This window comes from Periplaneta americana, chromosome 17 (genome assembly GCF_040183065.1).
Source record: "Periplaneta americana isolate PAMFEO1 chromosome 17, P.americana_PAMFEO1_priV1, whole genome shotgun sequence".
Taxonomy (NCBI): Eukaryota; Metazoa; Arthropoda; class Insecta; order Blattodea; family Blattidae; genus Periplaneta; species Periplaneta americana.
This window is the reverse complement of record NC_091133.1, coordinates 35,629,706-35,656,749: the sequence shown is the minus strand read 5'-3', so window position 1 is coordinate 35,656,749 and position 27,044 is coordinate 35,629,706. Positions and strand designations below refer to the sequence as shown.

Here is a 27,044-nt window from a genome sequence, read left to right as displayed (position 1 = left end):
AGACAATTTTGCTGAGTACAGTGGACTAGAAAAAAAATATATTTCGTTAGGTTAGTGTAATAAACTGATTATCCCTAGCAATATTCAGAAGACAGCAATGTGGACAGTAATGAATACTAATACGTGTATTAAAATCCTATGATACAAGGGATCTACTGGGTGTAACTTGCTTCAGCATTATGTGTATATATATATATTTTTTTATATATATGTTATAGCATTGCAAAATCTTCTTTAACTAATACTCTAAATTTTACTAATATTGAGAAAGTATTTACCAAAACCATTTTAAAAATTGTACATCCTGCTTACTTCTTTCACACACATATTTTCTAGCGTGTTCATGATGAACCATAAATCCTTACAAATTCATATTCTGAACTGTTTGTGGTTAATCCCATGGGGCAATCACAGGTATAGCATTATTCCAAATCCAATTTCTGACCACCTGAGTATCTTATTCTGTAAAGGTTAAAATTAGAACAAGCAAGAAGCTGGTAAGAAGGTGTATTGATACAACATGTAAAAATATATATAAATTATATTTTGAATAAGTCAACAAAACATTGCAGTCTTAAAAATTCTGGGAAGAAAAAAAAATGACAGAAGCAAGTGCTGGCAAAAAAAAAAAGTAAATAAATAACAATATGAGTAAGATTATGGCTGTGGTCAGTTGTTATCACAGTCTCTGACTGGCTGCTCTTCTCTAGTCTTAAAACCGTTAATAAAAAATTATATCAGTGTAAGGGATTAGCCTACATTCTGTCACTCCTTCACCAGACACGACTATATAAATAAAGAAATAACAATGACAATATCGAGCAAATGCTGGTAAAAAGCTTACTTGCCAATAAAAAACATTCACAAATATTTTCTACTTCATTTTTCAAGTTTCAGAGGCTTCTTGACACACAGCCAAATTGGATTATTGATTCTTACTTTTTTAAAATATCTTTTTTAATCTTTCTAAAGAACATCTGTAGTAATTTTAGTCTGTAATTGTACAAAAAAGGATTTATTTTATCATATCTTCAAATATTAGATTCAGTCTGATAGTTGATAAGGCATCCTGTGAAATAATCAGCTCTAGACAACTACAAGTATAAAAGCTAGTAACATGGCTTTGCTCGTTCTGTACAAGTAGTCGATACATAATAACAACCTTGCTCTTTTATATCTGAATAATAAATAGTTTCTTATAATATAACACTACACGATTCCATTAGTTCTCACAGACATTCCAAGCATACGACCAATCATTGGCGATAAAAACAGTCTCCAATTGTTCATTAGAAATAAGGATACATTACTTACAAAAACACCTTGCCACAAATGAACTGATGGTCATGCACTGTTCTGTAACGTGTGTGCATGCATATATATATATATATATACAAACACACATGCACATGTACATACATTCACAAATGCAAGCACACATTCAATACAAACAATTTTAAGACAATGATATATTCTTGGCACTCATGGTGTCTTGTTTCTAATAAAGTTAATCATGACCTGCTATTACAATTGGGCTAATATGTATCCCGCAACCTTCACGAGATAAGATAAAATCCAGTTAAAACAAATGGCCATAACCAGCATTTCATTTGTGGTCTTGTAATACTTGATATATGCTCAAACAATGTTAATTCGTTTGCTGCATCCCTGAATGTATTATCATGATTTACTATGTAAGGGAACAGCCTTTTCTTCGTTACGTTATTTGGTATAGCTCTCGCTTCTCTCACTTTAGCAATATAATAAAACACTCATTGTTTAACAAGTAACTGTGATAACATTCCAAGCATCAAAATATTTATACCGTTGTTTCTGCCCACAGTTACTGTTATGAGACACTTATCCGCATTTTTAATGGAAAACACACTCAACAAGCACCTTCAAGAAATAATACCAATGACAGAAAACGTAATGTTCCTAAATGGCTACATCCTTCTGTCACATAAGTCACTCGTCGCATAAGTAGGAACACGTGACCATTTAAGTAGCAGACATTGAGATAAGATTTTTAATAGGAATGTTTCTCTTCTATTCTTGTGCCTCTGAAACTTAGAATCTGCTTGTTACAGAGTATCATGTTCTTTGGGATCCTGCTATCTCACACGTGAGATACCCTGGACCTATGTCTGTGCCTGCGGCACAAAGTCTTGTGCTATACTTCTGCACCCAAGTCTTGAGTTCCACTCTCAGCAATAGGGACATATTTATCATCAATTTTTACTAAAAGAATGGTCCGGTCCACATGAGATCTTCGGTTGGGGTCTCGGTGTGATGGAACCCATCGATGCACAACCTATGCAACACGAAAAATGTTATTAGAAAATAAATACCAGTATAATCATGAAAATCTCAATCCCATAATTCAATTATTTTAAAGTATAGCTAATCACTGAAGTTAAAACTGTAATTGCTTTGTACTGCTCAAACTAAACAGACAGAACCTAAAATCGATTGTTGGTTTGCTTACTGAACACTATGCAGTAAAAGGTTATGATCTTGCCCCTCTAATAAAAGATGTAGGTCATTCCATATTATTTGCAGATGACACAATTATAGTAATTACAGTCAATAACTCCAACACATTCCAATCTTCAACAGAGGAAATTCTCTTCAAAATATGTGACTGGTTCTCAGTCAATAAATTAGTATTAAATTGTAACAAAACTAACATTAATTCAATTTAAATCCTGTTCAAATTCAACCTCGCAAATTTCAAGTGCAATAATTAACAATAGGTTCCTATTAGAAACAACAACCACCAAATTTCTTGGCTTAAATATCTATAATGTGTTAAATTGGAAAAATCATATTAAAGAAATTACTCCCAAACTAAATTCAGTATGTTTTGCTATTAGATCTATGCAAAAGACAGTAAATATCAATACTTTAAAAACAATATAGTTTGCATACTTCCACTTGGTAATGAGTTTTGAAATAATATTCTGGGGAAATTCCACAGATAGTAACAGTATATTCCTACTACAAAAAAGAGTAATTAGAATAATAGTAGGTGCCAAATCTAGGGAATAGTGTAGGACTATTTCAAAAAAACTACAAATAATGCCCATGATTTGTGAGTATATTTTTTCATTAATAATCTTCCTCGTATGCAATCGTGAAACCTTTCTAACTGCCTAATTCAACAGTTCATAGCATACATATGCGTCAAAAAATGACTTTCATACTCCATCGGCAAGTCTATCGTGCTATCAAAAAGGAGTGCATTATATGGCAGTAAAAATTTTTAATAGCCTCCCTATCGATATAAAAATTAAACTCAAAACATAAGATTATTTAGGGCCAAATTAAAGAAGTACCTTATTTCTCATGCCTTTTATTCTGTAGGTGAATTTATGGCATTCAACAACACTTCATGAAATTGATACTAAAACTCTGTGTTGTACTAGTGGACTATATTGTAAACCTCTTCTGTATATATTTCAACTAGACTGTGACTAGAAATTAAGACTTTATAGTAGTATTAAGTTTTTCCATATTCTAGCTCTGAAGCAATGTATGAATACCATGGAATATTAATAAATACAATACAATGTGCACAAGGATTGAAAAAGGGTGGAATTTTAAGATCTCTTAACATTGTACACATCTCGAAAAATAGTGAATTGATTTCACATTCCATAAACATTTCTCAGTAATAGTGTGGTTTGTGCTAACATCTGCACTTTTTTATTGCAACTCCATGTGATAAAAAAACTTACGAATTTTAGATCACCTATTTTTCTTTTACGACAGTTAACTGTAATATTGCTACATAAATAGTGCATGCTTTTCATTTATGCTTTAGAATATTGTGATTATTCTGGTTCTGAAGGACAAGAAAGTAATACGGATTGTTTCATTGGATTCAAGCTCAGGAAAAGAAAAGTCATTCACCAAAATTCCTGCAACAGACAGGCCAGAGGCTTACAGAGAAAGGTGCAAAATTTGGACAGGAAGAAATATTAGCAACAGCAGCAAATTGGTAGACATTATTCTCAGAAAGTTCAGCCACAGGCTAAATCAACAAAAATCTGTCAAGTTCGTTCACAAGAGAGAGAATTGGAGAGAAGGGAAGAGAGGAGAGGATGGGTGGGAGAGGTACAAAATAATATGCCACTCTGCTGGCCAGAATGCTACAAATTTTGCATACAAAGGTGCATTATGTCTGAAAATCTTTTATGGAATAATTTTTTCTTTATAAATAAAATATAAGTAAACTTTATTACGTCATTTTATTTAGTTTACATATGAAAGCATTCACTGAACTCTCCTCTTTAAAATTGGCAGTGATATTTGAAATATATGAACCACAATTCTGATGAGAGCAATTTGAAAAAGCACAAAAACAGGTCACTAAATGGTTGGGCTTCGAAGTGTTTAAGAAAAGACATATTTCCATCTCAATGAAATTGTCGAAAAACAAAACCAATGAATATGAAGAAGAGACAATCTGAACCATCACAAAGACGGTCTACTGCATCCAAGAAAATGCACAATGTGATGTGTGTTTTTTTTTTTTTTGCTCTCATTATTATTGGATCAATGTTTTAAAGAAGACTGTAAATGCATCCCAATATGAAACAATCTTTCAAGAGATGTGTGATAAAATTCAAAGAACAGCTTTTCGAACAAAATATGAGCTAAACCTCATACTAACAATAGTAATATAAATATTTTGTAGCATTATTTTAATGACGTTACTTATTTTTCCAAATGGGCCAGAGGATCCCAAAGGAAGGCTGCCAGAAGAAGAAGAGGAAGAAGAAGAAGAAGGTTACTTATGTTATCCTAGTCGTTTTGAAACTGAATAGTCTTGATGACCTTAATACTCCATACTTTAACACAAGCCAAAATAAATTATACTTTAATATTAGCAACTACTTTTTGTGGGATTAGTAAAAAGATTGAATGTACAAAAACTACTTACACATGGCCGAGGAGTTTGAAAATGGAATTATCTTCGTTACTAACAATATTCACAATAAATTTCTTGCATCAAGTCATTAAGAAGGATGGTAGCAATATTGAAAATATCTTTCTTCAATTCTTTATGAGGAGGAGTCATTTTCAAAACATCTCTTGTTCACTTGATAATGAAAATAAGCTTCCTGTGTCCATGCATTCTTCAATTATCACTCTGTATACAACTGTCACGATTCGGTTTGAGAATGCCCTCTAAACCAGTCAAATCTTGCGTTAAAAGAGTTAATTGGAATCAAACTGACTCTTGTCCACAGAAAAATTTGCAATAAAATATTAGTTCCAGCTTGGAATCAAAGAGTTTCATGTTTCCATTTGATTCTAAAAGCACCGAAACTCATTGGTTTCATATGTCTCTTGTCTAGCCGGTAAGAAATTTTATACCTAAAAATGTTTTTCGTGATTTCCCCACAAAGTTATGGGAATGGACAAAAGTCGTTTTGAAAATAAGCTCCTCATATAAAACTTTTCTTTAATAAAATAATCAGTCTTTTCTTGAGTCCACAGAATGATTCATAAAACCAGAATACAGACGAGTTCAGAAAATTAAAATAATAAAAATATATCACCAACTATCTGAAATTGCATTAAGAGAGTTACAGTACTTATGCTTAAACTGCCAAAATAGCTCATTGCATCTTAATACAAACCCTGCAGCATCTCATCAAAGATCTCTTTCTCAGTTAAATTATGACTGTCAATTTCTTTGGTAACCTTGTTCAAAACAAACAAACAAACAATCAATCAATCAATCAATCAATCAATCAATCAATCAATTTAGGGCATTTCAAAACCTAAGAGGTTTTTAGCCTCATTCACGATATATCGCCATTTGTCTCTGTTCTCTGCATCTTCTTGTCGTTCTCCTACTGTAGAAAGATTATCATATACTTGGTACGGAGATGAGGTCTACCAAGAGGTCTCTTACATCTTGGCTTGTTCAACACACTGTCAAAAAAATTTCAACTTCTAATTGATGGTGGATAAACAGTGTATTTAAGTTTATCTCATAAGTAAAAATTAAGCGGATTCAGATTGGGAGAGTGTGAAAGCCAATCAATGAATCTTCCTGACCAATCAATTTATTTGAGGAACTGATAAATTTAGGAAGTTCTTAGCAATGAACTAAAATGAGGAAGAGCATTGAAGTAACAAATTACACAAAATGGTATTTCATCTAGAAACTTACTCAGATTTTTTCTCAATATTACAAAAGAATGTCTCATCCTACTAAACAAAAGACCCAATTAAATAATTCCAGTTCATATAAAAGGGTCATTTCATAAGTCACGACAACACTATGTTAAATCTTCTGAATAACTGAAAATGTGGTTAGTTCAGTATATACATTTGAATACCTGTTGTACACTGTACAGGATGCCACTGCCAGGTTGCGTCTGTGTGCATTGGTGGCTAATTGACAGGACACACAAAAGTTAGTATGCTAGAGACTGAGCTCCAAAATGGATGTAAGTAAAGTTGAAGAGCGGTCATACGTGAAAATTGCAGTTCTTCATAGCAGAAATGCTCGTCAGTATCATTCTGAACTATGAACCACACTATCAATGCCCAATACTACAGGTCATTCCTCATTCCTGATGTATCATCTGCGTTGTACAATTCGGAGGACACGTCCAACACTGCTGGACAATGCCATAATCATCCATGATAACGCAACAGCCCATACTACAGCTCCTGTCAGGAACCTTTTGCAGTGGTAGGGGGGGGGGGGGGAGATCTTGGAACAACCTCTCTACTCGCCTGATCTCATGCGACTTTGATCTCATTCCACAATTGAAGAAGTCACTGAGTAGGAAGCAGTTTGCAAACAGGGAGGACATCTTAACAGTGTTTCGATGAGAGGTGGTACACACAGACAAATTGCACACAGCCGATGGTATTCAACACTTGCATCATCATTGGCAAAAATGTGTGAAAGCCTTGGGGGATTATTTTGAAGGGTGTTTGTTAGCTGTGAGTAATGTACTTTGTTTCCTTTTGTGCATAATAAAACAATAATTTCTATTTATGCATCTTTCAATTTCCCTTACCCTTTGCCTCCTGTACCCGGATCCAATTTGGTACTAGCATTGCGAAGCACATTCCAGTGACCTTCAATCGCATATAGTGAATTTCTATTCCTGCAGCTTTATTGGCTGATATAATATAGTTGCCATGACTTATGAAATTACCGTGGTATTAATACAGAATTACTGTTGAGTGTCTTCACTGAACAACATTGTTGCTTCACCTGTAAACACACAATTGCAGGATCCCAACACAAAAACCTTTTGTGAAGGAAATGAGATGTTGGAAGGCTTGTAATGTGATGCAAAGCAGCTCAATGTGAGTACTCCCTTATAGGTAAGCATAAAGATTGCTAAATTCTGTTCTATGGAAATTTGTTTCTTGTGGACTTACAAGTGAAAAACACACACAAACCAATCAAATATAATGTAACTAAAAAAAAAAAAAAACTTCATTAACAAAATGAATAAAAGTACAATGCTATGTCTAGACTCGCCATAGCCATTACTGTAGTCTTTATTCTGATAAAAAATTGAAAGACTTCAGCTGGAGAAAAGTAAAAACAAGTTGATTCATAATATCTATTGTCCAGTGCCACTGAGTAAAGATTCTACTGATACACTACTATGGGATGCACAAATTGAAAGAAAAGTCGAGACTAATTTTATTGAGAAGAGCCAATGAATTTTGCTGTCAAGTGCTAGACAATCAAAACGAATATCCGACTGCTATAATAAAATAATGCGACATGGCAAAACCTGAGAATGTAACATAATATAAAACAATGTAATGTAACAGAGCATGAGATGGAACACAATAGCTACTTTTTCACGTACATACATGAATAAGCACACTAATTTTATATTCACGTGAAATCTCTATATGGTCTAATTATTTCGAAAGTGTACATGAAACACAGTACATAATAATACTGCAGTATAGGTATTCATACAGTAAGGAAACTTCGCCACTTTTTCTGCCAGAAAGATATGCACGCATATAGCTAGCAATCCAAGCAGTAAATAACCAACACTATTGGGAAACTCAGCTGTTTATATGTAATCATGATGATACAGACGCGAAAGATTTATTAGAAGAATGAGGGTTTTGAAAGGACCGTATTGTTCAGGCTTTAAATTGCAACAACAGCAAAGGACAAAATACAAAATTGCATTTTTTCGCTTTCTCCAAACATATATATATATATATAAATCCATACTGGTAGGCCTACATATTTTAGTGTAGAGCTACTGGCTTACACTTGGCATGTATTCTTAATGTGGTTAAGTCTCGGATTTTTATCTTTTTATTTCGTTTAATTCCTAAGTTAAATTCTGCTGTAATGATTTCAGATGTAAAAAATGGGTTATAAATATTCTGTGAGAGAATTTACTAAAATAAAATACAAAATATTTGAGTGCAAGTTGTCGTCCATGCATGGAACACTTCCACAACTGCTAGTTTATGAATTTCAATAAGAACTTATTAATTAAAACTGGTATAACCGAGCAAGATGGCTCAGACGATAATGTTTGAGGCTCGCATTCGGAATGTCCTGTGTTCGAACTCTGTAGCTGATCAATCTGACTAGATTTTTTTTTGTTAATGATTTCTCTCAGTCACTAAACCAAATATCGGATTGGAAATTTACATACCATGATTTATCACTGCCTTCATCACAATTATCATACATATTAAAACAAAATCCAAATGAGTTAGGTACATGAACACAAGTATTTGAAACACACGACAATAGAAACACAATCTCAAAGGGCTACTGATATACCCAAAGATTTTACACACGTGATGTAACATTGATGTTAAAGCATGTATAAACGAGTGCTTATAAAAAGAACTAAACTGCTGTACCAGCAGTATTCTTGGACATCTTGTATATTTACATTTTTCAACTGGAGTGTTGAATACGAAGCTTAAATGAGTTCTTTAAAAATCCTAAACTTTTGCTTATCTAAAGTTCCAAAGCTCTCAGTCTTGTTAAAAGTGTGAATTACAGTTTTTGTCGATTATTGGTATGGGTATTTACCTATTTTTTGTTGATGATTGTTGAATATATTGAATTTATTGTGTACTGGGGTAATAATGATATTTCTGTTCTAGTGATGTATCACGTTTTATTTTTAATAAAATCAGTGATATTAACCTTTCAATGACTCATTTTGGAGTCATTAAACTAGTAATAATAGGGCCTGTAATACATTTTTAAAGGTTGTGACATTTGAAATTAGTGCCATATTGCCAGTTCTGAAGTAAAATTCTGTGTTTTCCATAGTGTTCCTTTGTTTAAATTGATTTAAATTAAAGATGTCAGACACACAATAATGTGCATCATTTTATTTAATACTAGCCGTATCCGTGCACTTTGCTGCACATCTTCTTATAAATAAATTTAATATCATTGACAGAAATTTAAAATTTACATTAAAGCAAAGAATTTTCATGGTAGAGACTTATCGGAATAGAGTGATTGTGGAAAGGCGAAAAGATGATTTGCAAGAAGATTTTATAATGTTACTGTTCCACATATCAAGACTATAACCTCGTTAAACATTTAGAGAAACTGAGTCAATATTGAATAAAAGGAGCAAAATACCACGCTGTGTACTTGCTGAGGAAAAACTGAATGAAGATTGGATCACACCTCATAAAAATATCGGTCATCTCGCGCAAAAAATTGGTGTATCTAAAACCACAGCATATGAAGCCATTAAAATCCTTAAAAGATATCAAAGATGTATTGCAGCAGAAGGTCATCATTTACAACACCTCTTATATTCCAGGTAAGTTCAGTAATAATAAAACTGCCGAGACGGTTTGCGAGACGGTTTGCCGGTCGCATGTCACCCGGTTGATCTACATTATGTAGACGAATGCTCTCTGGTATATATTATCCAAAATGGGACACATTATTTATTAATTTCCAACCTACATAACAAAATAAGATGAAACTTCGTATCCTCTCACACCACAACATACTTAAATCAATGAAAATAACCTCAGAATTATAACACACTACTCTACAGACACGATGTGATCACTGAGAAGGTTATATACTTAATAGGTAAGAGTTCTGTATAGTGCACAACACTTCATATTGAATAATTAGCAAAACGACATCTTCAGCACGATTTGTGGTGTGTATGCCACCTCAAACCTCGAACTCCACCCCTCTGCAAGCGAGATCTTACATACTCTGCTTGTTATAGCTTAATTTTATGAGTAAAAACAATTAACAATAGGTACCTCAGTCATAACGTGATACAATACCAGATGGAACTATGAAGTAATTACTTATTGAAATACCACTATTTGTCCAGGGAGCATCCGTTTTTCGGTGCAAGAATAATTCGTTTAACACGTTTCTAAATTAGTCTTGAATACATTCCTTAACAAACCATTCCAAACCAATATGAATATAGTGGGATTGTGTACGAAGGTAATTATTTGTTGGCATCATAGCGCAGTTTTGTTTATGTAAATAAAAACACATTAAAAAACATTATTTTAAGAACCATAGGAAACAAATGTGGGTACCGGTACATAATAAACAAAAGAACGCCATTTCATGACAACATTCGTAAAAATACGATTATATTTCATGGACAAAAAAATAAAATCTAGTAAAAAGTAATATTTTACATGGACTAAATAAAGTTTAAATATACATTACCGTAGTTCACTCAAATATGTAATTAAGCAATAAAAATATGTACCGTTAATATGTACCGTTATCTTACTGAATAATTAACACTTAATATGTATGTGTCGCATGTACAATATATTTGTAAAATTATTCCATCCCTATCATTGGTTCATAAATAAATGCAATGCAAAGCAGACATAAAATTTTATTACCTTCTAATATCATTAAATTTAACTACATATCACTCATTCATAGTTTCGACAGTATATCAAGTTTTCTATGTGTAAGAGTCTGTTTTAATCATACCTTATCATGCATTTGTGCCCAGTCCTCGATTTACTCTGGAGCTTCTGTAGTTACATAAAGCATAACGTTCATCTGAAGGAACTACACTTTCCAATGATGAAAGAATTATCCAAATCGATTCTCATACAAACACTCTCTATTTATAATAAGTTAATATTTAGTATATTATAAACACATATGAATGTCATCCATATAAATGGGTTATGAATATTAATTCGATTGTTGTCCAAGACTGCTTTAAATAAATGCAGTCATTTGTTTTATCTTTATTACTCGTATAATCTGAGATGGCCATGGCACAAAAAGCATTGTTATTTTAAAACTAATGTATGTCCTTAAATATCATTCCTATCAAAATTTTGCATAGAATAAAACTTATCGGAAATCATTTTTAAAGAAACTTTTGTTACACAACATTTTTCATGAAAATCAATAATAAGGGAGATATTTCGATTTATTTAATTCAGGTCCCCTTATAACCCCCACCCCCTTTTAAATAAAGTATTTTGAATGCCATATAGCCTAAAATCTAAGTTACAACAACCTTAATTTATATTCCAATTTCCATATAAATCAGTTCAGCTATTATCGCATGAAAAGGTAACAAACATCCAGACAGACAGACAGACATACAAACAAAAATTAAAAAAACGCGATTTTCGGTTTCAGGATGGTTAATTATACATGTTAACACCAATTATCCTGGTTGAGTGTTAGAGAAGGCCATATGGCCTTAACTGTGCCAGGTTAAATAAATCATTATTATTATTATTATTATTATTATTATTATTATTATTATTATTATTATTATTATTATTATTATTATTATTATTATTATTGGAAAAGCGAAAATTACCCGAAAAATTTCGGTTACAGATTTATTATTAGTATAGATTATTCAATCTCTGGCTTTCATTCTTTCATAAAAAACACAATGCAAATCAGACATCAAATTTCAGTATGGTACTTCCAAATAGCATTAAATTTAACTGCAGTACATATAGCTAATTATTAGTTTGGACAGTATATAAAGTTTTCTGCGTGTGAAGTTCTGTTTAGTCCTATCTTATATGCATTTGTGCCCAGTCCTCGATTCATTCATGAGCTTCTGAAATGACATAAAGCATAGCCCTCTCTAGTCATGGCCCAGCCCTGGTAAATGTGGCAATGTCGCAGCCCGTCCTATTGGCTGAGTAACATAACATGTGTTTTAGTGCAAGACGTTCTCCTTGCTCATGTATTTGCGTTAATATTTCCATTGTTATGGTGTCTGTGATAACAACATTTCATAAACATGCCAGATAGATGTGTAGTGCCGGGTTGCGTAAGTAATTGCGATAAGACAATTAAAGCAGAAGGATATACAAGTTGTTTTCGGTTTCCTAAAGATCCTGAACTATACAGTAAATGGATTCGTTCGGTTCCATGGACAGAATGGTCACCAACCAACAGCTCTGTAGTATGTATGAAACATTTTCAGGAAAATGACTTGAGCTTTGTTGAGAAATATGTCGACAAGGACGGAAAGGCATGTTTTCGTAAACGTGATCATCCAGTTTTGTGTGATGGTGCAATTCCGAATGTGTTTCCAAATTTGCCTTCATATCTAAGTATTGCAAGTGGAACCAAACAGAAAAATCCGAAACAGAAAAGAGAAAAAATTCACAATCATCTTAAAAAGCAAAAGGAGGATGAAGAGAGACAGACAGACGAAAACAGTGTGTAGGATTTTTTTTTTGGAAAATATATCAAAGAAAGTATAAAAAAAAGTGTGGTCACTATTTAAAAACGAATCTTGTTGTATAGTGTATAAACTAGACATAACTAATATTCTCAAAATATTTGCCAGCATTAGAATAAACAGTGATTTTAGTGTGGAAGTGCATGTGAATGGTGGACGTCTACCAAATGAGGCTTTAAGATGTACAACTTCTAACTTAGTAATATGTAGAAATTCTTTGCTTACAGAATGGAGTCAGCTTTCATCGCTAATAGATTTTTGTGATTATTATGTTTCACCAGATAACAACAAAAGCATTATTGTATCCCAAATTACTACCTCACTACAAAGTCTGAAATTATTGTTATTGCAAAATGATGAGAACTGTGATGAAAGCAGCTTAAAAAAGTTAGATATTTTATGTAATCAGTTTGATCCAGTATTTATGAAAAAACCTAAGTATGTTGTATCCACAATTATAAATTCTTTCTTAATTTATATCCAGAGTGTGAAGTGTTATGATGTCATTAGGCTGAACAACATCAGGTCATTGATATCTAAGAAAACTGTCCTCCTCATTTCAAATATCCCCTTCTTCAGAAACTGAGAATACACATTTCTTGAAACATGTTGTTAGGCAACTTACAGAGAATGAAAAAACTGTGAATCTTCAAGTAGATGAAATTCACGTAAAGGGAACTGTAGACTATAAAAATGGACGGTTGTTTGGGGTTGCTGCAAATAAAACAAATGATCTTGCGAAAAGCATCGTAGCTTTTTTAATTAGTGCTGCATTTGGTAATTTCAAAGAGGTGATGAGACTTGTGCTGGTTAAACAACTTACAGGGTCAGATTTAGCAGAAATGTGTAAGTATATCTTACAAGAAATACATTTGTGCGAATTGCAAACATTGTGTGTCATAACTGACAATAATAGGGTGAATCGCGTAATGTTTAATGAACTCACAAAAGATTCAGAAAGTAATTATTGCTTTCAAATTGAAAATTGTCCCATAAAGATCTTTGTTTTTTTATGATAGTGTGCATGTATTTAAAAATATTCGCAACAACTGGCTCAATGTTAAGAACCCAAGAAAAGCATTTCAGGTGCCCTTTTGGTAAAATCTTGAAAATCCTCTGACTAATGCAGAATCAGAAAAAGAAAGTTATGACATAAAAGAGGTTTCATTTTCAGATATTCGAAGCTTGTATGTTAAGGAGTCTGACATGCTTGTGAAATTATTTATTTATTCAAATACATTTGAGCAGCAGAAGGTAAATTTAGTCGTATACATTTTTAATGAAATGACTGTCTCAGCTCTAAGGAAACATGGTTTTGCAGATACAGCATACTTTGTTCATGTGATTTTGATTTGGTGGTCTTTTGTTAACATAAAAAGATCTTTGACTTATGTTGTGACAAACAATACTCTAAAGAAACCATTTGAAAGCATTGATGATGTAAGATTGGCTTTTCTTACTAATTTTTTGGCTTGGCTTGAGGAATGGAAAGAGATTAGCGACAAAAACCATAGTATGTACTGTTTGACATTAGATACATATAATGCCTTGCATCATTGCACATATGTGCTGAGAGAAATTATTGTATATGCACTAAATAATTTAAATGTGAAATATGTTTCACCTGCTAAATTTCAGACTGACAATCTGGAGTCTAGATTTGGTCAATACAGATAGCTAGCAGGTGGTAATTATAATATAAGTGAGACACAGATATTAGAAGCTGAAAGAAAAATTGGGATTAAAAGTGTTTTAGGATTTCATTCAGCAAGATACAGGCAGGTGAGGCATTCCAGTGAAAGTTTGGAGGAAAATAACGACATTCAGAAAAATGAGAAAGAAATAGATAATTTATTTTATGATATTTTAAATACTGACTACTTAGGGAATTTAAAATGTGATGAGTCAGGATTTCTCTATATCTGTGGTTATGTTTCATTCAAGGTAAATGCAAAAATGAAATGTAACTCTTGTAAGTGTGCTTTGATAAATACAAATGCATGTGACGATGCATACTTTAATGATATAAATAGAGGTAAGCTGTCTGTGCCTTCTGATTTTGTTTTAGGTGTATGCAAACATGTCCTTGGAATTGTACAGGCTCTGGTTTCAAAAGAGTATGAGCAACATTTTTTGTTAACAAATCACCAAAAGAACGTTATTAAAGTTCTTGGTAAACTTGCAGTCGTAAAAGGCAACAGTTTGATTGCAAATTTACATGAAAACAAAGAGATCTGATCATTTGAATGACATTGTAATTGAGAATATCATATCCACTGTCAGTAACATATTGCTAAATAATTACTCTAGAGCAAAGAAAGAGTTCTCAGACAAATTGAACAACAAAAGAAAATTGCAGATAAGTTTTTCATGCAAATTAAAAACCCGGTTAAATAAAGAAGCATTTAATGACAGTATTTTAGTTTTATTTCGTTAACTGAACCCTCAAAAATAAAATACAAACGTAACCTTAAAAGAAAGTGCTCACAATATGGTGGCAAGTCAACAGCCATTCAGTATCAAAGATAATAAATCAATTTCGTTTCGAAATAGAAAAGTGATGTGCTCGTTTTTAACAGCTGTGCAACAGGACAGGACAGCAACTAACCCGCTGTGCGACATTGCCACATAGCATGGGCCGGGCCATGACTACAGATGGCTATGCATAAAGCCTACGTCAATATAAAGGAACTACACTTTTCAATGATGAAAGAATTATTTAAATCTATAGTTTCCTGAGATTGCCACATACAAACACACAAACACTCTCTCTTTATAATATAATAATATTTAGTATATTATAAACACATATCATATCATCCATATATTAATCCGATTGCTGTCAAAGGACTCCAAGGCAGCCTTAAATAAATACAGAGTCATTTGTTTTATCTTTATTACTCGTATATTAATCTGACGTGGCCATGATATAAAAAAGCAATGTTATTTTAAAACAGATATATCTCGCCATATGGTAATGTAGAATTTCTGCACGGAAATATCATTATGTATTAATACTTTGGTACATCATAGTAATATTAGTCCTATCAAAATTTTACATGGAATAAAACTTATCAGAAATAATTAAAAAAAAAAAACTTTTGTTATGTAATATTTTTCATGAAAATCAATAAGGGAGATATTTCGATTTATTTCATCAGCCCCTTTTAAATAAAGTATTTTGAATGCTATATAGCCTAAAATCTAAGTTACAACGAACTTAATTTATATTTCAACTTTCATATAAGTCAGTTCAGCCATTATTGTGTGAAAAGGTAACAAACATCCAGACAGACAGACATACAAACAAAAATTTCAAAAAAGCGATTTTCAGTTACAGGATGGTTAATTAGACATGTTAACACCAATTATTTTTGGAAAAGCGAAAAGTACCAGAAAAATTTCGGTTACAGATTTATTATTAATATAGATTACATATTTTGTGATGTGTTTATTTATTTTTCCAAGTTAACAGATACAGTGAGCATTTAGTTATAGTTATTCGCCACCAGTCACATTAGTGATGCTCAGCTAACATGTTGTCATAGCTCTATTAACACAGAGTTTCCTTACTGTATGTATACTTATACTGTGATAATACCGAAAGCCATGACAACAATGTGTGGGTAGAAACATTTTACAACAGGAACTGAGAGAATGTAAAGTGAAATGTACTCTTTCTGTTATTCCTCTCTCTCATGTTAAGCTTCTGAAAAAGATGAAAAGTCTTACAAAGGCAAGTTTAGATGACAAAAACAGTAGTTATATTGCTGAATATATGTACTTTACTGGACTAATATAGGATTAATTAGAAAAAAATTAAATATTACGAATTTTTCTGATCAAATTAAAGGAGTGCTGAACCAAACAAATATTTTTTCATATAAAGTAGAGCAACCCACTTTTGGTCGAGACTTTCTTTTGCGACCCCCCCACCTCCCTTTCCGTACCAGTATTAAACCTCATTCGAAAATTATAAATCCTTGTAAAATCGAAAATAATGATAATTTTTCTCAAAATCAATGAATACCATCCAAAGTATGACCAAACTGAATTATATATGGTGCAACAATTACACGAAATATTAGGTAAACATCATTTCTAGTACTACAAACTATTACCACTATGGCACTGCAGCACTAGTTCAATGCAAAGTGGTAAATTCCATCACAAGAAGGGTGTTGCAAACTCGTATTTTCAGCAAAATTTCTGAAGGCATGGGTTCATTATATGAAAATATTCTTTATCACACAGAAGATGGCTTTCTTGGGGTAACGTGTTGAAAAGAGTTTTGCCTGACTTTCAATATACAAGACGAGAAATCTGAATATATGCAAACCTATTTCCCAATTGAAGAATGTGGTCCCAAAACTCGCTCAGTCCATTTGGCCATTTTTATTATTTATTCATATATTACATATGATTTTTTTTTTCTATCATTATATTTTAAGTTTCTTTTCTTCCAAAACAACGCCACTTGTATATCACTTGAAAACAAGCTCAGTCTGTAGACCAGTGGGTAAAGTCCTTTCATAAAAATGGACTGAACGCATTTTGAATAATAGTTTGCAAGGCCAAGATGTTAACATTATAACAACCAGAGATAAAATTAACTTGTTTACAAAGAAACTTGATTTCTGGTCAATATCATTTGACAAAAATATATTTGATTCATTCCAGTGTATTAAAGAGCTCATAGAAAATTTTGTTACATATGATAAGACAAATACTGTGTTTTTGCGGACATGCAACCAAGTTTCCACAGTTTTAATGAACAAATTTTTGAGTACATTCTGGAAGAAACTCAAAACAATTACGACTATCACAAAGATTATGAATCCATTTTTAGGCAGTTGCTTTCAACTGGTAATTCCAGAAAATATGAAGGAAAATCCCAATTAAACATATACCTAGAAATGGAATGTTTAAATTAGAATTTTTTCGCAAAGTGTAGACCAATTTTGGATCAAAAGAATGCAAGAATACCTCGAGCTTGTAAAAATACGCAATTCTTAAAATTTTCCTTGAATTTTAAAATGATATCATTGTGTGTATGGAATGCTGAGTCCAGATTTGAGAAGCTTTTGGAACCAGAACTGAAAACTGTCCTCCTGTAACACTTTACAACAAAGAACTTCACGAAGCAGACGATCTTAAATATTCAGGTATGCATTTAGATCACCGATTAACATGGCGTAAATATATTGAAACTAAACGTAGAGAATTAAATTTGAAAACATCAAAAATCTATTGGTTATTGGGACCTAAGTCAAAACTGTCATTAGAAAATAAACTTCTTGTTTATAAAGTCGTACTAAAACCAATCTGGACATACGGCATTCAGCTGTGGGGAACTGCTAGCAACTCAAACATTGAAATACTGCAGAGGTATCAGTCTAAAACTTTACGTTCCATTGTCACTGCACCACGGTATGTCCATAATGATGTCATTCATCATGACCTAAACATTTCAACTGTGAAAGAAGAAATCTCTAAGTTCAGTAAAAATACCTGCACCGATTAAATCAACATCCCAATCATTATGCATTAAATTTGCTGGATAACAGTCAAATAATAAGAAGACTTAAAAGGACCAATGCTCTTGACCTTCCATTCATTTTTACTACAGCTATTTGAAACATTGTTATTTTTCTTTTGGAGTGTTGTCATGGGATAACATCTTCACTCATGTCATATTCTTTTATAATATTTACTTATTGTCTATTGTAGACAGATTGTAAATGTGGCAGGTGTTAAATAAAAAAAAAAAAAGAAACAAAAAAGATTTGAGAAGCTACTTTCTGAAAAACAGGCACATTAACCCTTCTCCGGGCAACCTACTTTTGTAACGTTGATGGGCAAGGAGGGTCCGTCGGACCCACATGCCATTTTAATACAATGACAGAAGAAAATCATTTTCTTGTACACAATATTAATCTTCTTTAATAATGATATTATTATAGTGACCAATGTATCCATAATAATATACATAAATGATATAATTTTAGTAGGTTTTCATGCGATAAAAAAAACATGTTTAGTGTATGATCTACAATTTTTTTTACTTTCATCGTAAAACTCACATACATTTACACAAATTTTAGATTTTCTCATTTCTAGCACACACACACTCCCACACGTCATTACTCTCACACACTCACACGTCATCACTCTCACACATCATCACTCTCACGTGCTCACACGTTATCACTCACACTCTCACATCATCAGTCTCACACTTACACGTCATTACTCTCACAAACTCACTCATCACTCTCAAACTCACACGTCATCACTCTCACACGTCATCACTCATCATCATTCTTACAGATTTTACTCACACGGGTCACTTCACTGTTCTCATTACACACAGATTGGCCACAATTGTCACAGCTTTGTTTCTGTTTGCGCCTTTTTTCATACTGATACATATGACACCTTTTAGTGCTCTCCTGTAGTTGGGGCGCAGTTGATGTAGAGGCCTACTACCTCTTGGCATGAAAGGACCAATGGTCATTACAGTTTTTTCTGAAGTCCTAGTCTAGATCTTCTTTCAATTTGAGGTTGGATGAGACTTCCAGCAACAGCTACAAGGAACAACCTCCTATTGTTCTGTTTTCCAAGATTCCACGAAGGATGAAGGCTCATCCACACAGCAAATGCAGTAATTTCACATACATCTAAAAGATTCATAAAAATGCAAATGGCCAGCGATTTGTACGTCTCTTGCACCCATATGCATTCACTAATGATCGAGTGTGTCAGTATCTCCTTTTGTGCTATTACAGTGAAGAATAATTTGTGGTTTCTTTTCTTCTTCCGAAATGGTTTGTGTGTGGTGCAGTGCAGAAAGAACAACAATTGCCTTATTTGGTTTTGGTACATTGAAACCAATGTTACATATTTTGTAAATCCGAAGATGGATGAACACTCTGGCCGTCTTTTATTTGGCTGAAACTCAGGAGAGATGAATATACATATTTATGTGTACTGTTCCAACTAAGGTGAGACCATTACTGAGGAGATTCTCAGTGAGTTCTTTGTCAGTAAAGTAGTTATCACAAGTTACATTCCTGTTTGTTCTTTGATAAGACAGTGTTTCTACAACCCTTCGACCTACTCCAGAGTGTACCCTTACACAGTTTTCTTTTCCGGTGTATGGCACACCATTTAGGGGATAGAAGGTTTTGGAGTCACAAGCCCACCATACCTTCATGCTATATTTGTTAGGTTTTGATGGCATGTATTCCTTGAAAGGACATCTACCATGGAATGGAATAATTTGCCCATCAACCTTTGTATCAGTATAAGGATTATAGGCCTAATATTTTTTTTAAATTCAAATTAACATTTTCCCAGACATCTATAACCAGGGCAAACTTATCCTTCTCACGGCAAATGGATCTTGTTGTTTTGTCATCAAGTAAACGCTAACAAAGATTTGAATCTCTTGAGACCCATGGTCGCTCTAAACACTGGAACACCATACAAGCTGCTCCATGGAATGTCATAATTAGTGTAATTTGCTTTGATGTGTCCTGCAGTTACTAGTAGACCGAAAAATGGCAGCAATTCAGTGTCGTTACAACACTTCCACAGGTGTGCAACATTTCTTTCTAAATACAGCCGCTCAGCCTTTTGATTATCTATGTCACTTATAATTGAATCAGTATAAAGATTGAAGGCATCAATAGATTTCCCAGGTGAAAGAGTGACTTTATTTATTGACCCTTCGATAATATTGTGAACCCTAGCTCGGCCTGTCGGAAAAGGCTGAGAGTTCCACATGGTGCCATCTTTACCAAAGAAATTACCAGTTTGAACAAATGCTTCCCCCCATATCCTAGTTCTAGACGGTCGAAACTAACCTCTTGTGGATCACATTGGTGATAACTGCTTTTCTCATTGATAGATAGATCCTCATCGTGATGGGTTTCAGGGTCATATGGTGGCTCTAAATGATTAGTAACTTCTGATGCTTCACTCTGATGATCAGATTTGCTATTATCGGCATTACCGTCTGGATCGTAGCTAGAATCATCTTTTCTTAGGTCAGGTTCTATAAACAAATCCTGAATGGATTCTTCACACAAGTACTTACGCTGAGTCTGTCAGAATATTTGACCTAATTACAACTCTTCAGTACAACAGCATAACTAAGATGCATTCAAATATACTGTAACATCTAAAGACCATACCTTTGTTTCTTTGACTTTCCTCGACTCTTCCATAACAATAATACTCCTACATAAAAATAAAGTAAAGGTGAGAGATTGTCCCTCTTTCTATTATAAACTACACCGTATTATGGCTAGCATAACTTCACAATGACATTTATATTTATTATAATGTATAATTGGTACATTTTTTTTAATGTCATTGTTGTTGAGCTTCGGAAATAATTTTGTCAACATTCTGTTGCCGTCAGATTATCACTGAATGGGTTGAGAGAGTGAAACCTCGTTACGAAGTGAGAAAAACCAATTAAATATACTATGGTACAATAGACCCTGCATGCCCGGTTAACACTTTAAAGAAGTAAAAGTGTTCCAGAACATTTGTGCAAAATATTACAATATTTTCCTTCTCCCTAACTATAAAAAACACAGAAATTAACAAAGTCATGAAATTTCAAGTAGGTAGAAATTATAGTTTTAATTTTATTCACAAAAATAGTAGTGCCAGGGCCCGACAGACCCTGGTTGCCCGGAGAAGGGTTAATTATTTTTTACTTTTTAACTACTGAAACATTTTTTATTATGTTCAATATTGTTTGTGTTTGTAAATATAAAAAAATGTTAATAAGAAACTTTTTTACTTATTTTGTAAATAATCTCGCGACCCCTCCCAATCCCTTATACAACCTCTCCCTGGGGGTCGCGACCCACACTTTGGGAAACGCTGATGTAGAGGATGTGTAGCTCATAGCAGTATTGAAGACTGCAACTCGAAATACGACACCATTCTCAATCTACAAGGCACTAAAGCAGCAGTTGTTCGCTGTAATGATGTCACTGTGAGATAAGCATGGCTTGTCACCCTCGGTGGTAAGACAGCCAGCAGCTAACATTTCAGTGTTATTGTTGGTTTTGGCTGTGAAAAACGCATGCAGAAGAGTTCAGTGTTATTTATTGCTGTGGCTGTGAGTGAGTGAGCTTGTGGTGTGCATACAAAACATATTCAGCTGTTTAATTATACTGTAATATTACTGACTGACTGAGTGAAATTGATGTGCATACTGTTTAATTATTCCTGACTGACTGATGTTTATTTGCGGCAACAATGCCTTCTTGCAGTGTTTACGGCTGGACTAATACTACCAGGAAAAATGAAAATATTAGTTATTATTCGTTTTCGAACAAGGACAAAGTCCCAAGTGTATACAGGAAATGGATTTTGTGTGCAAAGCAATCACCTTCAAATTTATACAGATGGATCTCTAAATCCTAATAATGGGACATCAGAAGCAGGGTATTATATTCCAAAATACCAATAAAGTTATTTCATACCATGTTCATCCTCCTCCAGTCTTGACACTGAATTGCTAGCTATTGATGCTGCTCTTCAGTGTGTAACTCAAATTTCTGAAAAATCTATTTGCATACTTACCGACTCCAAGGGGGCTTATTTAATATAATTAAATATGTACCAAACCTATATGCACATAGAATTATTCCAATTCAGAAACAACTAAATAAACTAAAAAAACTCCACAAGGAAATAACATTTCAATGGATACCTAGTCATTGTGGTATACTTGGAAACGAGAAAGTCGATAATATTGCAAAACAGGCAATATATTTGCAACCAAGACCTCCTGAAGTGATATCTCTATCCAGTGCTTTTGCTTCAGTAAAGTCTCATTTTATAAACCTATGGATCAACAATTGCTCTCTTCTGACAAAGGAAAAATTTTACAGTCTGTACAAAAGAAACCAAATGACCTGGAAATGTACAAAAACTTGTCCAGACATATTCAAACATTTTTAACAAGAGCCAGAACAGGTCATATTGTCACACAATTACACTGATTTCACATTATTTCTGATAATCCTACTTATCTGTGGTGTAATAATGATGATGAATATTTATTTTTATTTTATTGGGTTAATTTACGACACTGTATCAACAACTAGGTTATTTAGCGTCATGATGAAGATCTGGAACACATTCTTTTATACTGTCCATCCATAAACCACAAAAGAAATAAATTATAATCATCAGTACCAGTTGCAGAAGACACAGCCCTGCAGAATATATTGACTACACCCCAACTCTGGCTACTAGCAAGAGCCATCTATAATGAACACCTATCAAAATACCCCTCATTTCACGTGAAAAACAACAACTGAATAGACTACAGTGGACTATAGTGGACTTTAGGTTGTCAGCAAACAGCTCGATACATTAAGAAGACTGATTATACAGGCATATCAGGACTTTTTAGAATTGAATAATGTTTATCTATGATCTTGGGTTAGATACAAATTATGAGTCACACTTACACATAACATTGTTAAATGTCAGTAATTCGGTGGGTGTAAAAGATAAAGACAAACCTATATGTAAACTGAAGAGAAAATAAAAGAGTTTTCTATCTATTTTATTTCAAAGTGAGTATTTTACATTGTTACATAATTAATGAAAACCTGCAACAATTTTCACTCACTTCCCATCCTCAATTGCTTGCCACATCCGAAGTACAAGAGATGTCACGTGTTTTGATACAATTTGTTAATAAAACTTTGTTATATTAAAGAGGACTAACACAGTATCTGCTATGACGTCATTTACAGGTAAGATATCATGTCGACATGAAGCAAGCATGTTGAGTACATACGCGAATATACTGTAATATTTAATAAAATTCAATCAATCAATCAATCTGCTTAATGTATCCAGCTGTTTGCTGACAACATAAAGTCCACTATAGTCCACTGTAGTCTATTCAGTTGTTTTTCACGAGAAGTAAGGGGTATTTTGTTAGGTGTTCATTATTTAATAAAATTCAAAATGCACAAATATACTATAATTATTCAACAGTAACTTGGCAACCAATGTTCCACTGTATACTGTTTTCCTCATAAAATCAATACTGAAGCAACAAAATGAAGCTTACCTGTCCTTCCATACCCTTCTCTGGCAACCAGTCTCGCCAATGAGAACGTCCCCCACGAGCTCTCATCTTCTCATCGGGCCAGACCACATCAATTCGGCGACCAAGATTAATTGCATCAAATACTTGATTTGGATCTTGAATCTACAATTAAAATATTGACATTGTTTAGTCTACTGTCCAAAGACAGGTCTGGACCACACAAGTGACACTAACAAGGCATCACTCATGAGGCAATTGGGCCAGGAGATTTGGGGTAGGGTGGCCAGTTCCCTTCCCCCTCCATTGCATATATCGCTGACTAGTTATGTATTACACTAAATATTGCCATTATTAAATTGTATTGTACAAGTAATATTATTCTTGTTGTTTGTTTTAACTAAATTAGTAAATAAATAAATAAAAAATAAATAGAACGTAAGTAAAGGTTAAAAATAAGAGAATAAAAGAAGTAAGATCTTTCCATTTATAGAAAGTGCATTCTAACCAATGAAAGTTTTAAACTCTTGAAATTAAATGATATTTTACAATCTTGCAACATATTTAGTAATTAAGCTATGGGAAAAACAACAGACACATTCGAAAAAATGACATCATGGCCAGTTGGAAGAATTCGGAAAGAAGAGCTGTAAATGTAGCTCAAGATGTTATATTAACAAAATTGATATTTGTTACCTTCTTTTATTTACACTCGCTTTAACTTGAAGGTCATATTGTGATTGTCTGTAGTTTATTAATGGGAATACTTGTTGCTGTCGTACTGTATCTATTATTTCGTAATAATTGGGGTCCAATCCGATGTTTGCCTTTTGTTTAACTGAAAATTAGTTACATTCAGTCGTGGAAAACCACAGAAAAACCTCGATCTGATTAGTCGACACTAGGGATCGAACCTGTGACCTCTGGAATGCGAGTCCAGTGCATTAACAATGAGCCATCCTGCTTGGTCGAAACTGACTTGTGACAAAAGAGAAGCGAATTGTTATGAAACGCACAAAATTTGTAATGAGAAAGTATGCATCACCTTCATAACATCGATTTTTCTCTCTGACTGATAGTAATTTTATTTATTTAGATTTTTAATTTGTAACTTACATTGTAAATGATTATATGAACTTACTCGCACTCTTTGAAAAACAGGTTCCTTTTCTGCTACGTGGTTGTTACTTTCCATAGTTTCAGTTTCTTTTTCTTCTCTTTTGTGACTTCCCATACTGCCCTGACTGAATGAACTTTCTGCTTTTGCTCCTGATTCAGCTGCAGATAAGAGTCCTGCGAGACTAGCCAAGGTTGAAGATGACGGTTTCCCTACAGAGGCTATGCTACCTCTGTTGCCTCCAAGTGAGCCACCACGTCCTAGAGAGCCTCCTCTTCCCATACTCCCTCCTATCTGACAGCTGTCCATTGACTGACTACCTGACGTGTTGTGCCCACTGGAGGGGTGGGCTGCATAACCTGAACATAATGTGCAAAATGCAATTAAAGTAAAACATTTCATATTTCATAATGTTTTGGTAAAATTTTCATATTTCGTAAAAATATTAATATTCTTTCATATTTTGTACGGTTTTTTTTGCCTCTGTTAATACAGTAAATCCTCGATTTAATGGAACTGGATTCAATGGACTTCAACTTAATGGACAATGTTTTCGGACATTTTTATTATTATATTTTTTAATTTTAGTATATTATTATTATTATTATTATTATTATTATTATTATTATTATTATTATTATTATTATTATTATTATTTTAGTTGCCAGTGGAAGCACACTTTATGTAGTTATATAAAATGTAGTCCTGTGTGACACGGTGATGTAATTTTGAGCCATGCAATCATCATTGATTGGTCACCAGCTGAAGCATGTTGTGTGCAGTGAGATAAAATGTATTTATATTTAACATATAACATTAATATATTCAAATTATAGTGTTATATTAAAAAAAATACTGATTTTAAAAATTCGCAATTTGATTTAACGTACTGACAACTCCTTGCTCCCAAGGTCCATTAATTCAAGGGTTTACTGTATTTCTGAAACTATCAATGAACCAGGCTTTCTGCATATTACAGTGAAACCTCGATCCATCGTTTTTTAGGGGAACAGGGAACAAAAATGATAAATACAGGAAAACAGTAATACCGGGAAACCATAAAAATTACTGTATTTAGGCATATAATAAATGTAGCAGTGTTAAGGACACATTCCATTGTTCCCTAGACAATTGAAGGGCAAAATACCCACATAAACGATATATTTAATTTTTAACAATTATCTTAAATAATGTAAAATCATAATGGACATGTCTCGTAATTTATTTTATTCATGTTTGTAAACTTACGATAAAGAAATCTACTGTTTGCTTAAATAGGATATAAAATAAACAACAGAATGATTATTATTGACTACACTGAATGCACCTTTATTAGAACACTATCTACACTATTTCTTGGACATTAAGCCTGGCGGCCCCTTGGTGCTATTCGACAGGAGTAGGCTATGTGCCGGCACCAGGTTTCCCTTCTCCCTTCCTCATCTTCATCTTCATCACTCATTCCAGACATTACACTTACACATACACTCACCCTAGTACACGACATAACTCTCCACAGATAATACACATGTATAGTGTGACCCGCCGAAGTGTTGTACAATTAGAAAATGGGTCACAGTTCTGCCATCTATCTGCAATATGCGGAACCCGAATCACGCAAGTGAAGTGGGTAGGCATTGGATACACACACACACTATTTCTTGGAGAAAAAGTCTGCGATTAGCTTTCATTTTGTGCACATTTTATGCCTGAATTATGTAGTGAATTTCAGGTAATGATAATGAGATTGAGAATAATGCTGTTGAATACATCCTAGTGAAGTGCTAAAATGCCAAGTGCATTGTGAAGTGAAAATACGTCCAAAACAGAGGCAATCCGAGCAATGTGTTATTGCATCATGACCAAATACAACACACACAAGATTTTTGTGTCAAACTTTTCTGCAAAGGTAAATGTCATAGTAAATTTCCACATCAGATGACAAATAAGCAATTGATAGGAAAGAAAAAGCAAAGCAAAGACTGTTTCACTGCATCAAACTCAAAAATAGCTGCCATACTATGTTTTGATGTCACATAAATATCATGGTGTTTGAGTCACGTGATATTTTTGCATTTTTATTAAAAATAACATA

At 33.4% G+C, this 27,044-nt stretch overlaps 1 protein-coding gene across 1 annotated transcript in view; it reads right to left on the bottom strand.

Annotated features, from left to right (window-relative positions):
* Window positions 1–523: 523 nt before the first annotated feature.
* The window catches only part of LOC138693001 (pecanex-like protein 1), a 78,584-nt gene continuing 52,063 nt past the window's right edge, over window positions 524–27,044 (bottom strand). The window contains exons 7-9 of the mRNA XM_069816499.1: window positions 24,974–25,308; window positions 23,857–23,997; window positions 524–2,314 (exon numbers count right to left, since the gene is read on the bottom strand). Coding sequence (XP_069672600.1) covers window positions 2,174–2,314; window positions 23,857–23,997; window positions 24,974–25,308 — 617 coding nt within the window. The 3' untranslated portion in view covers window positions 524–2,173. The remainder of the gene's footprint in view (window positions 2,315–23,856; window positions 23,998–24,973; window positions 25,309–27,044) is intronic.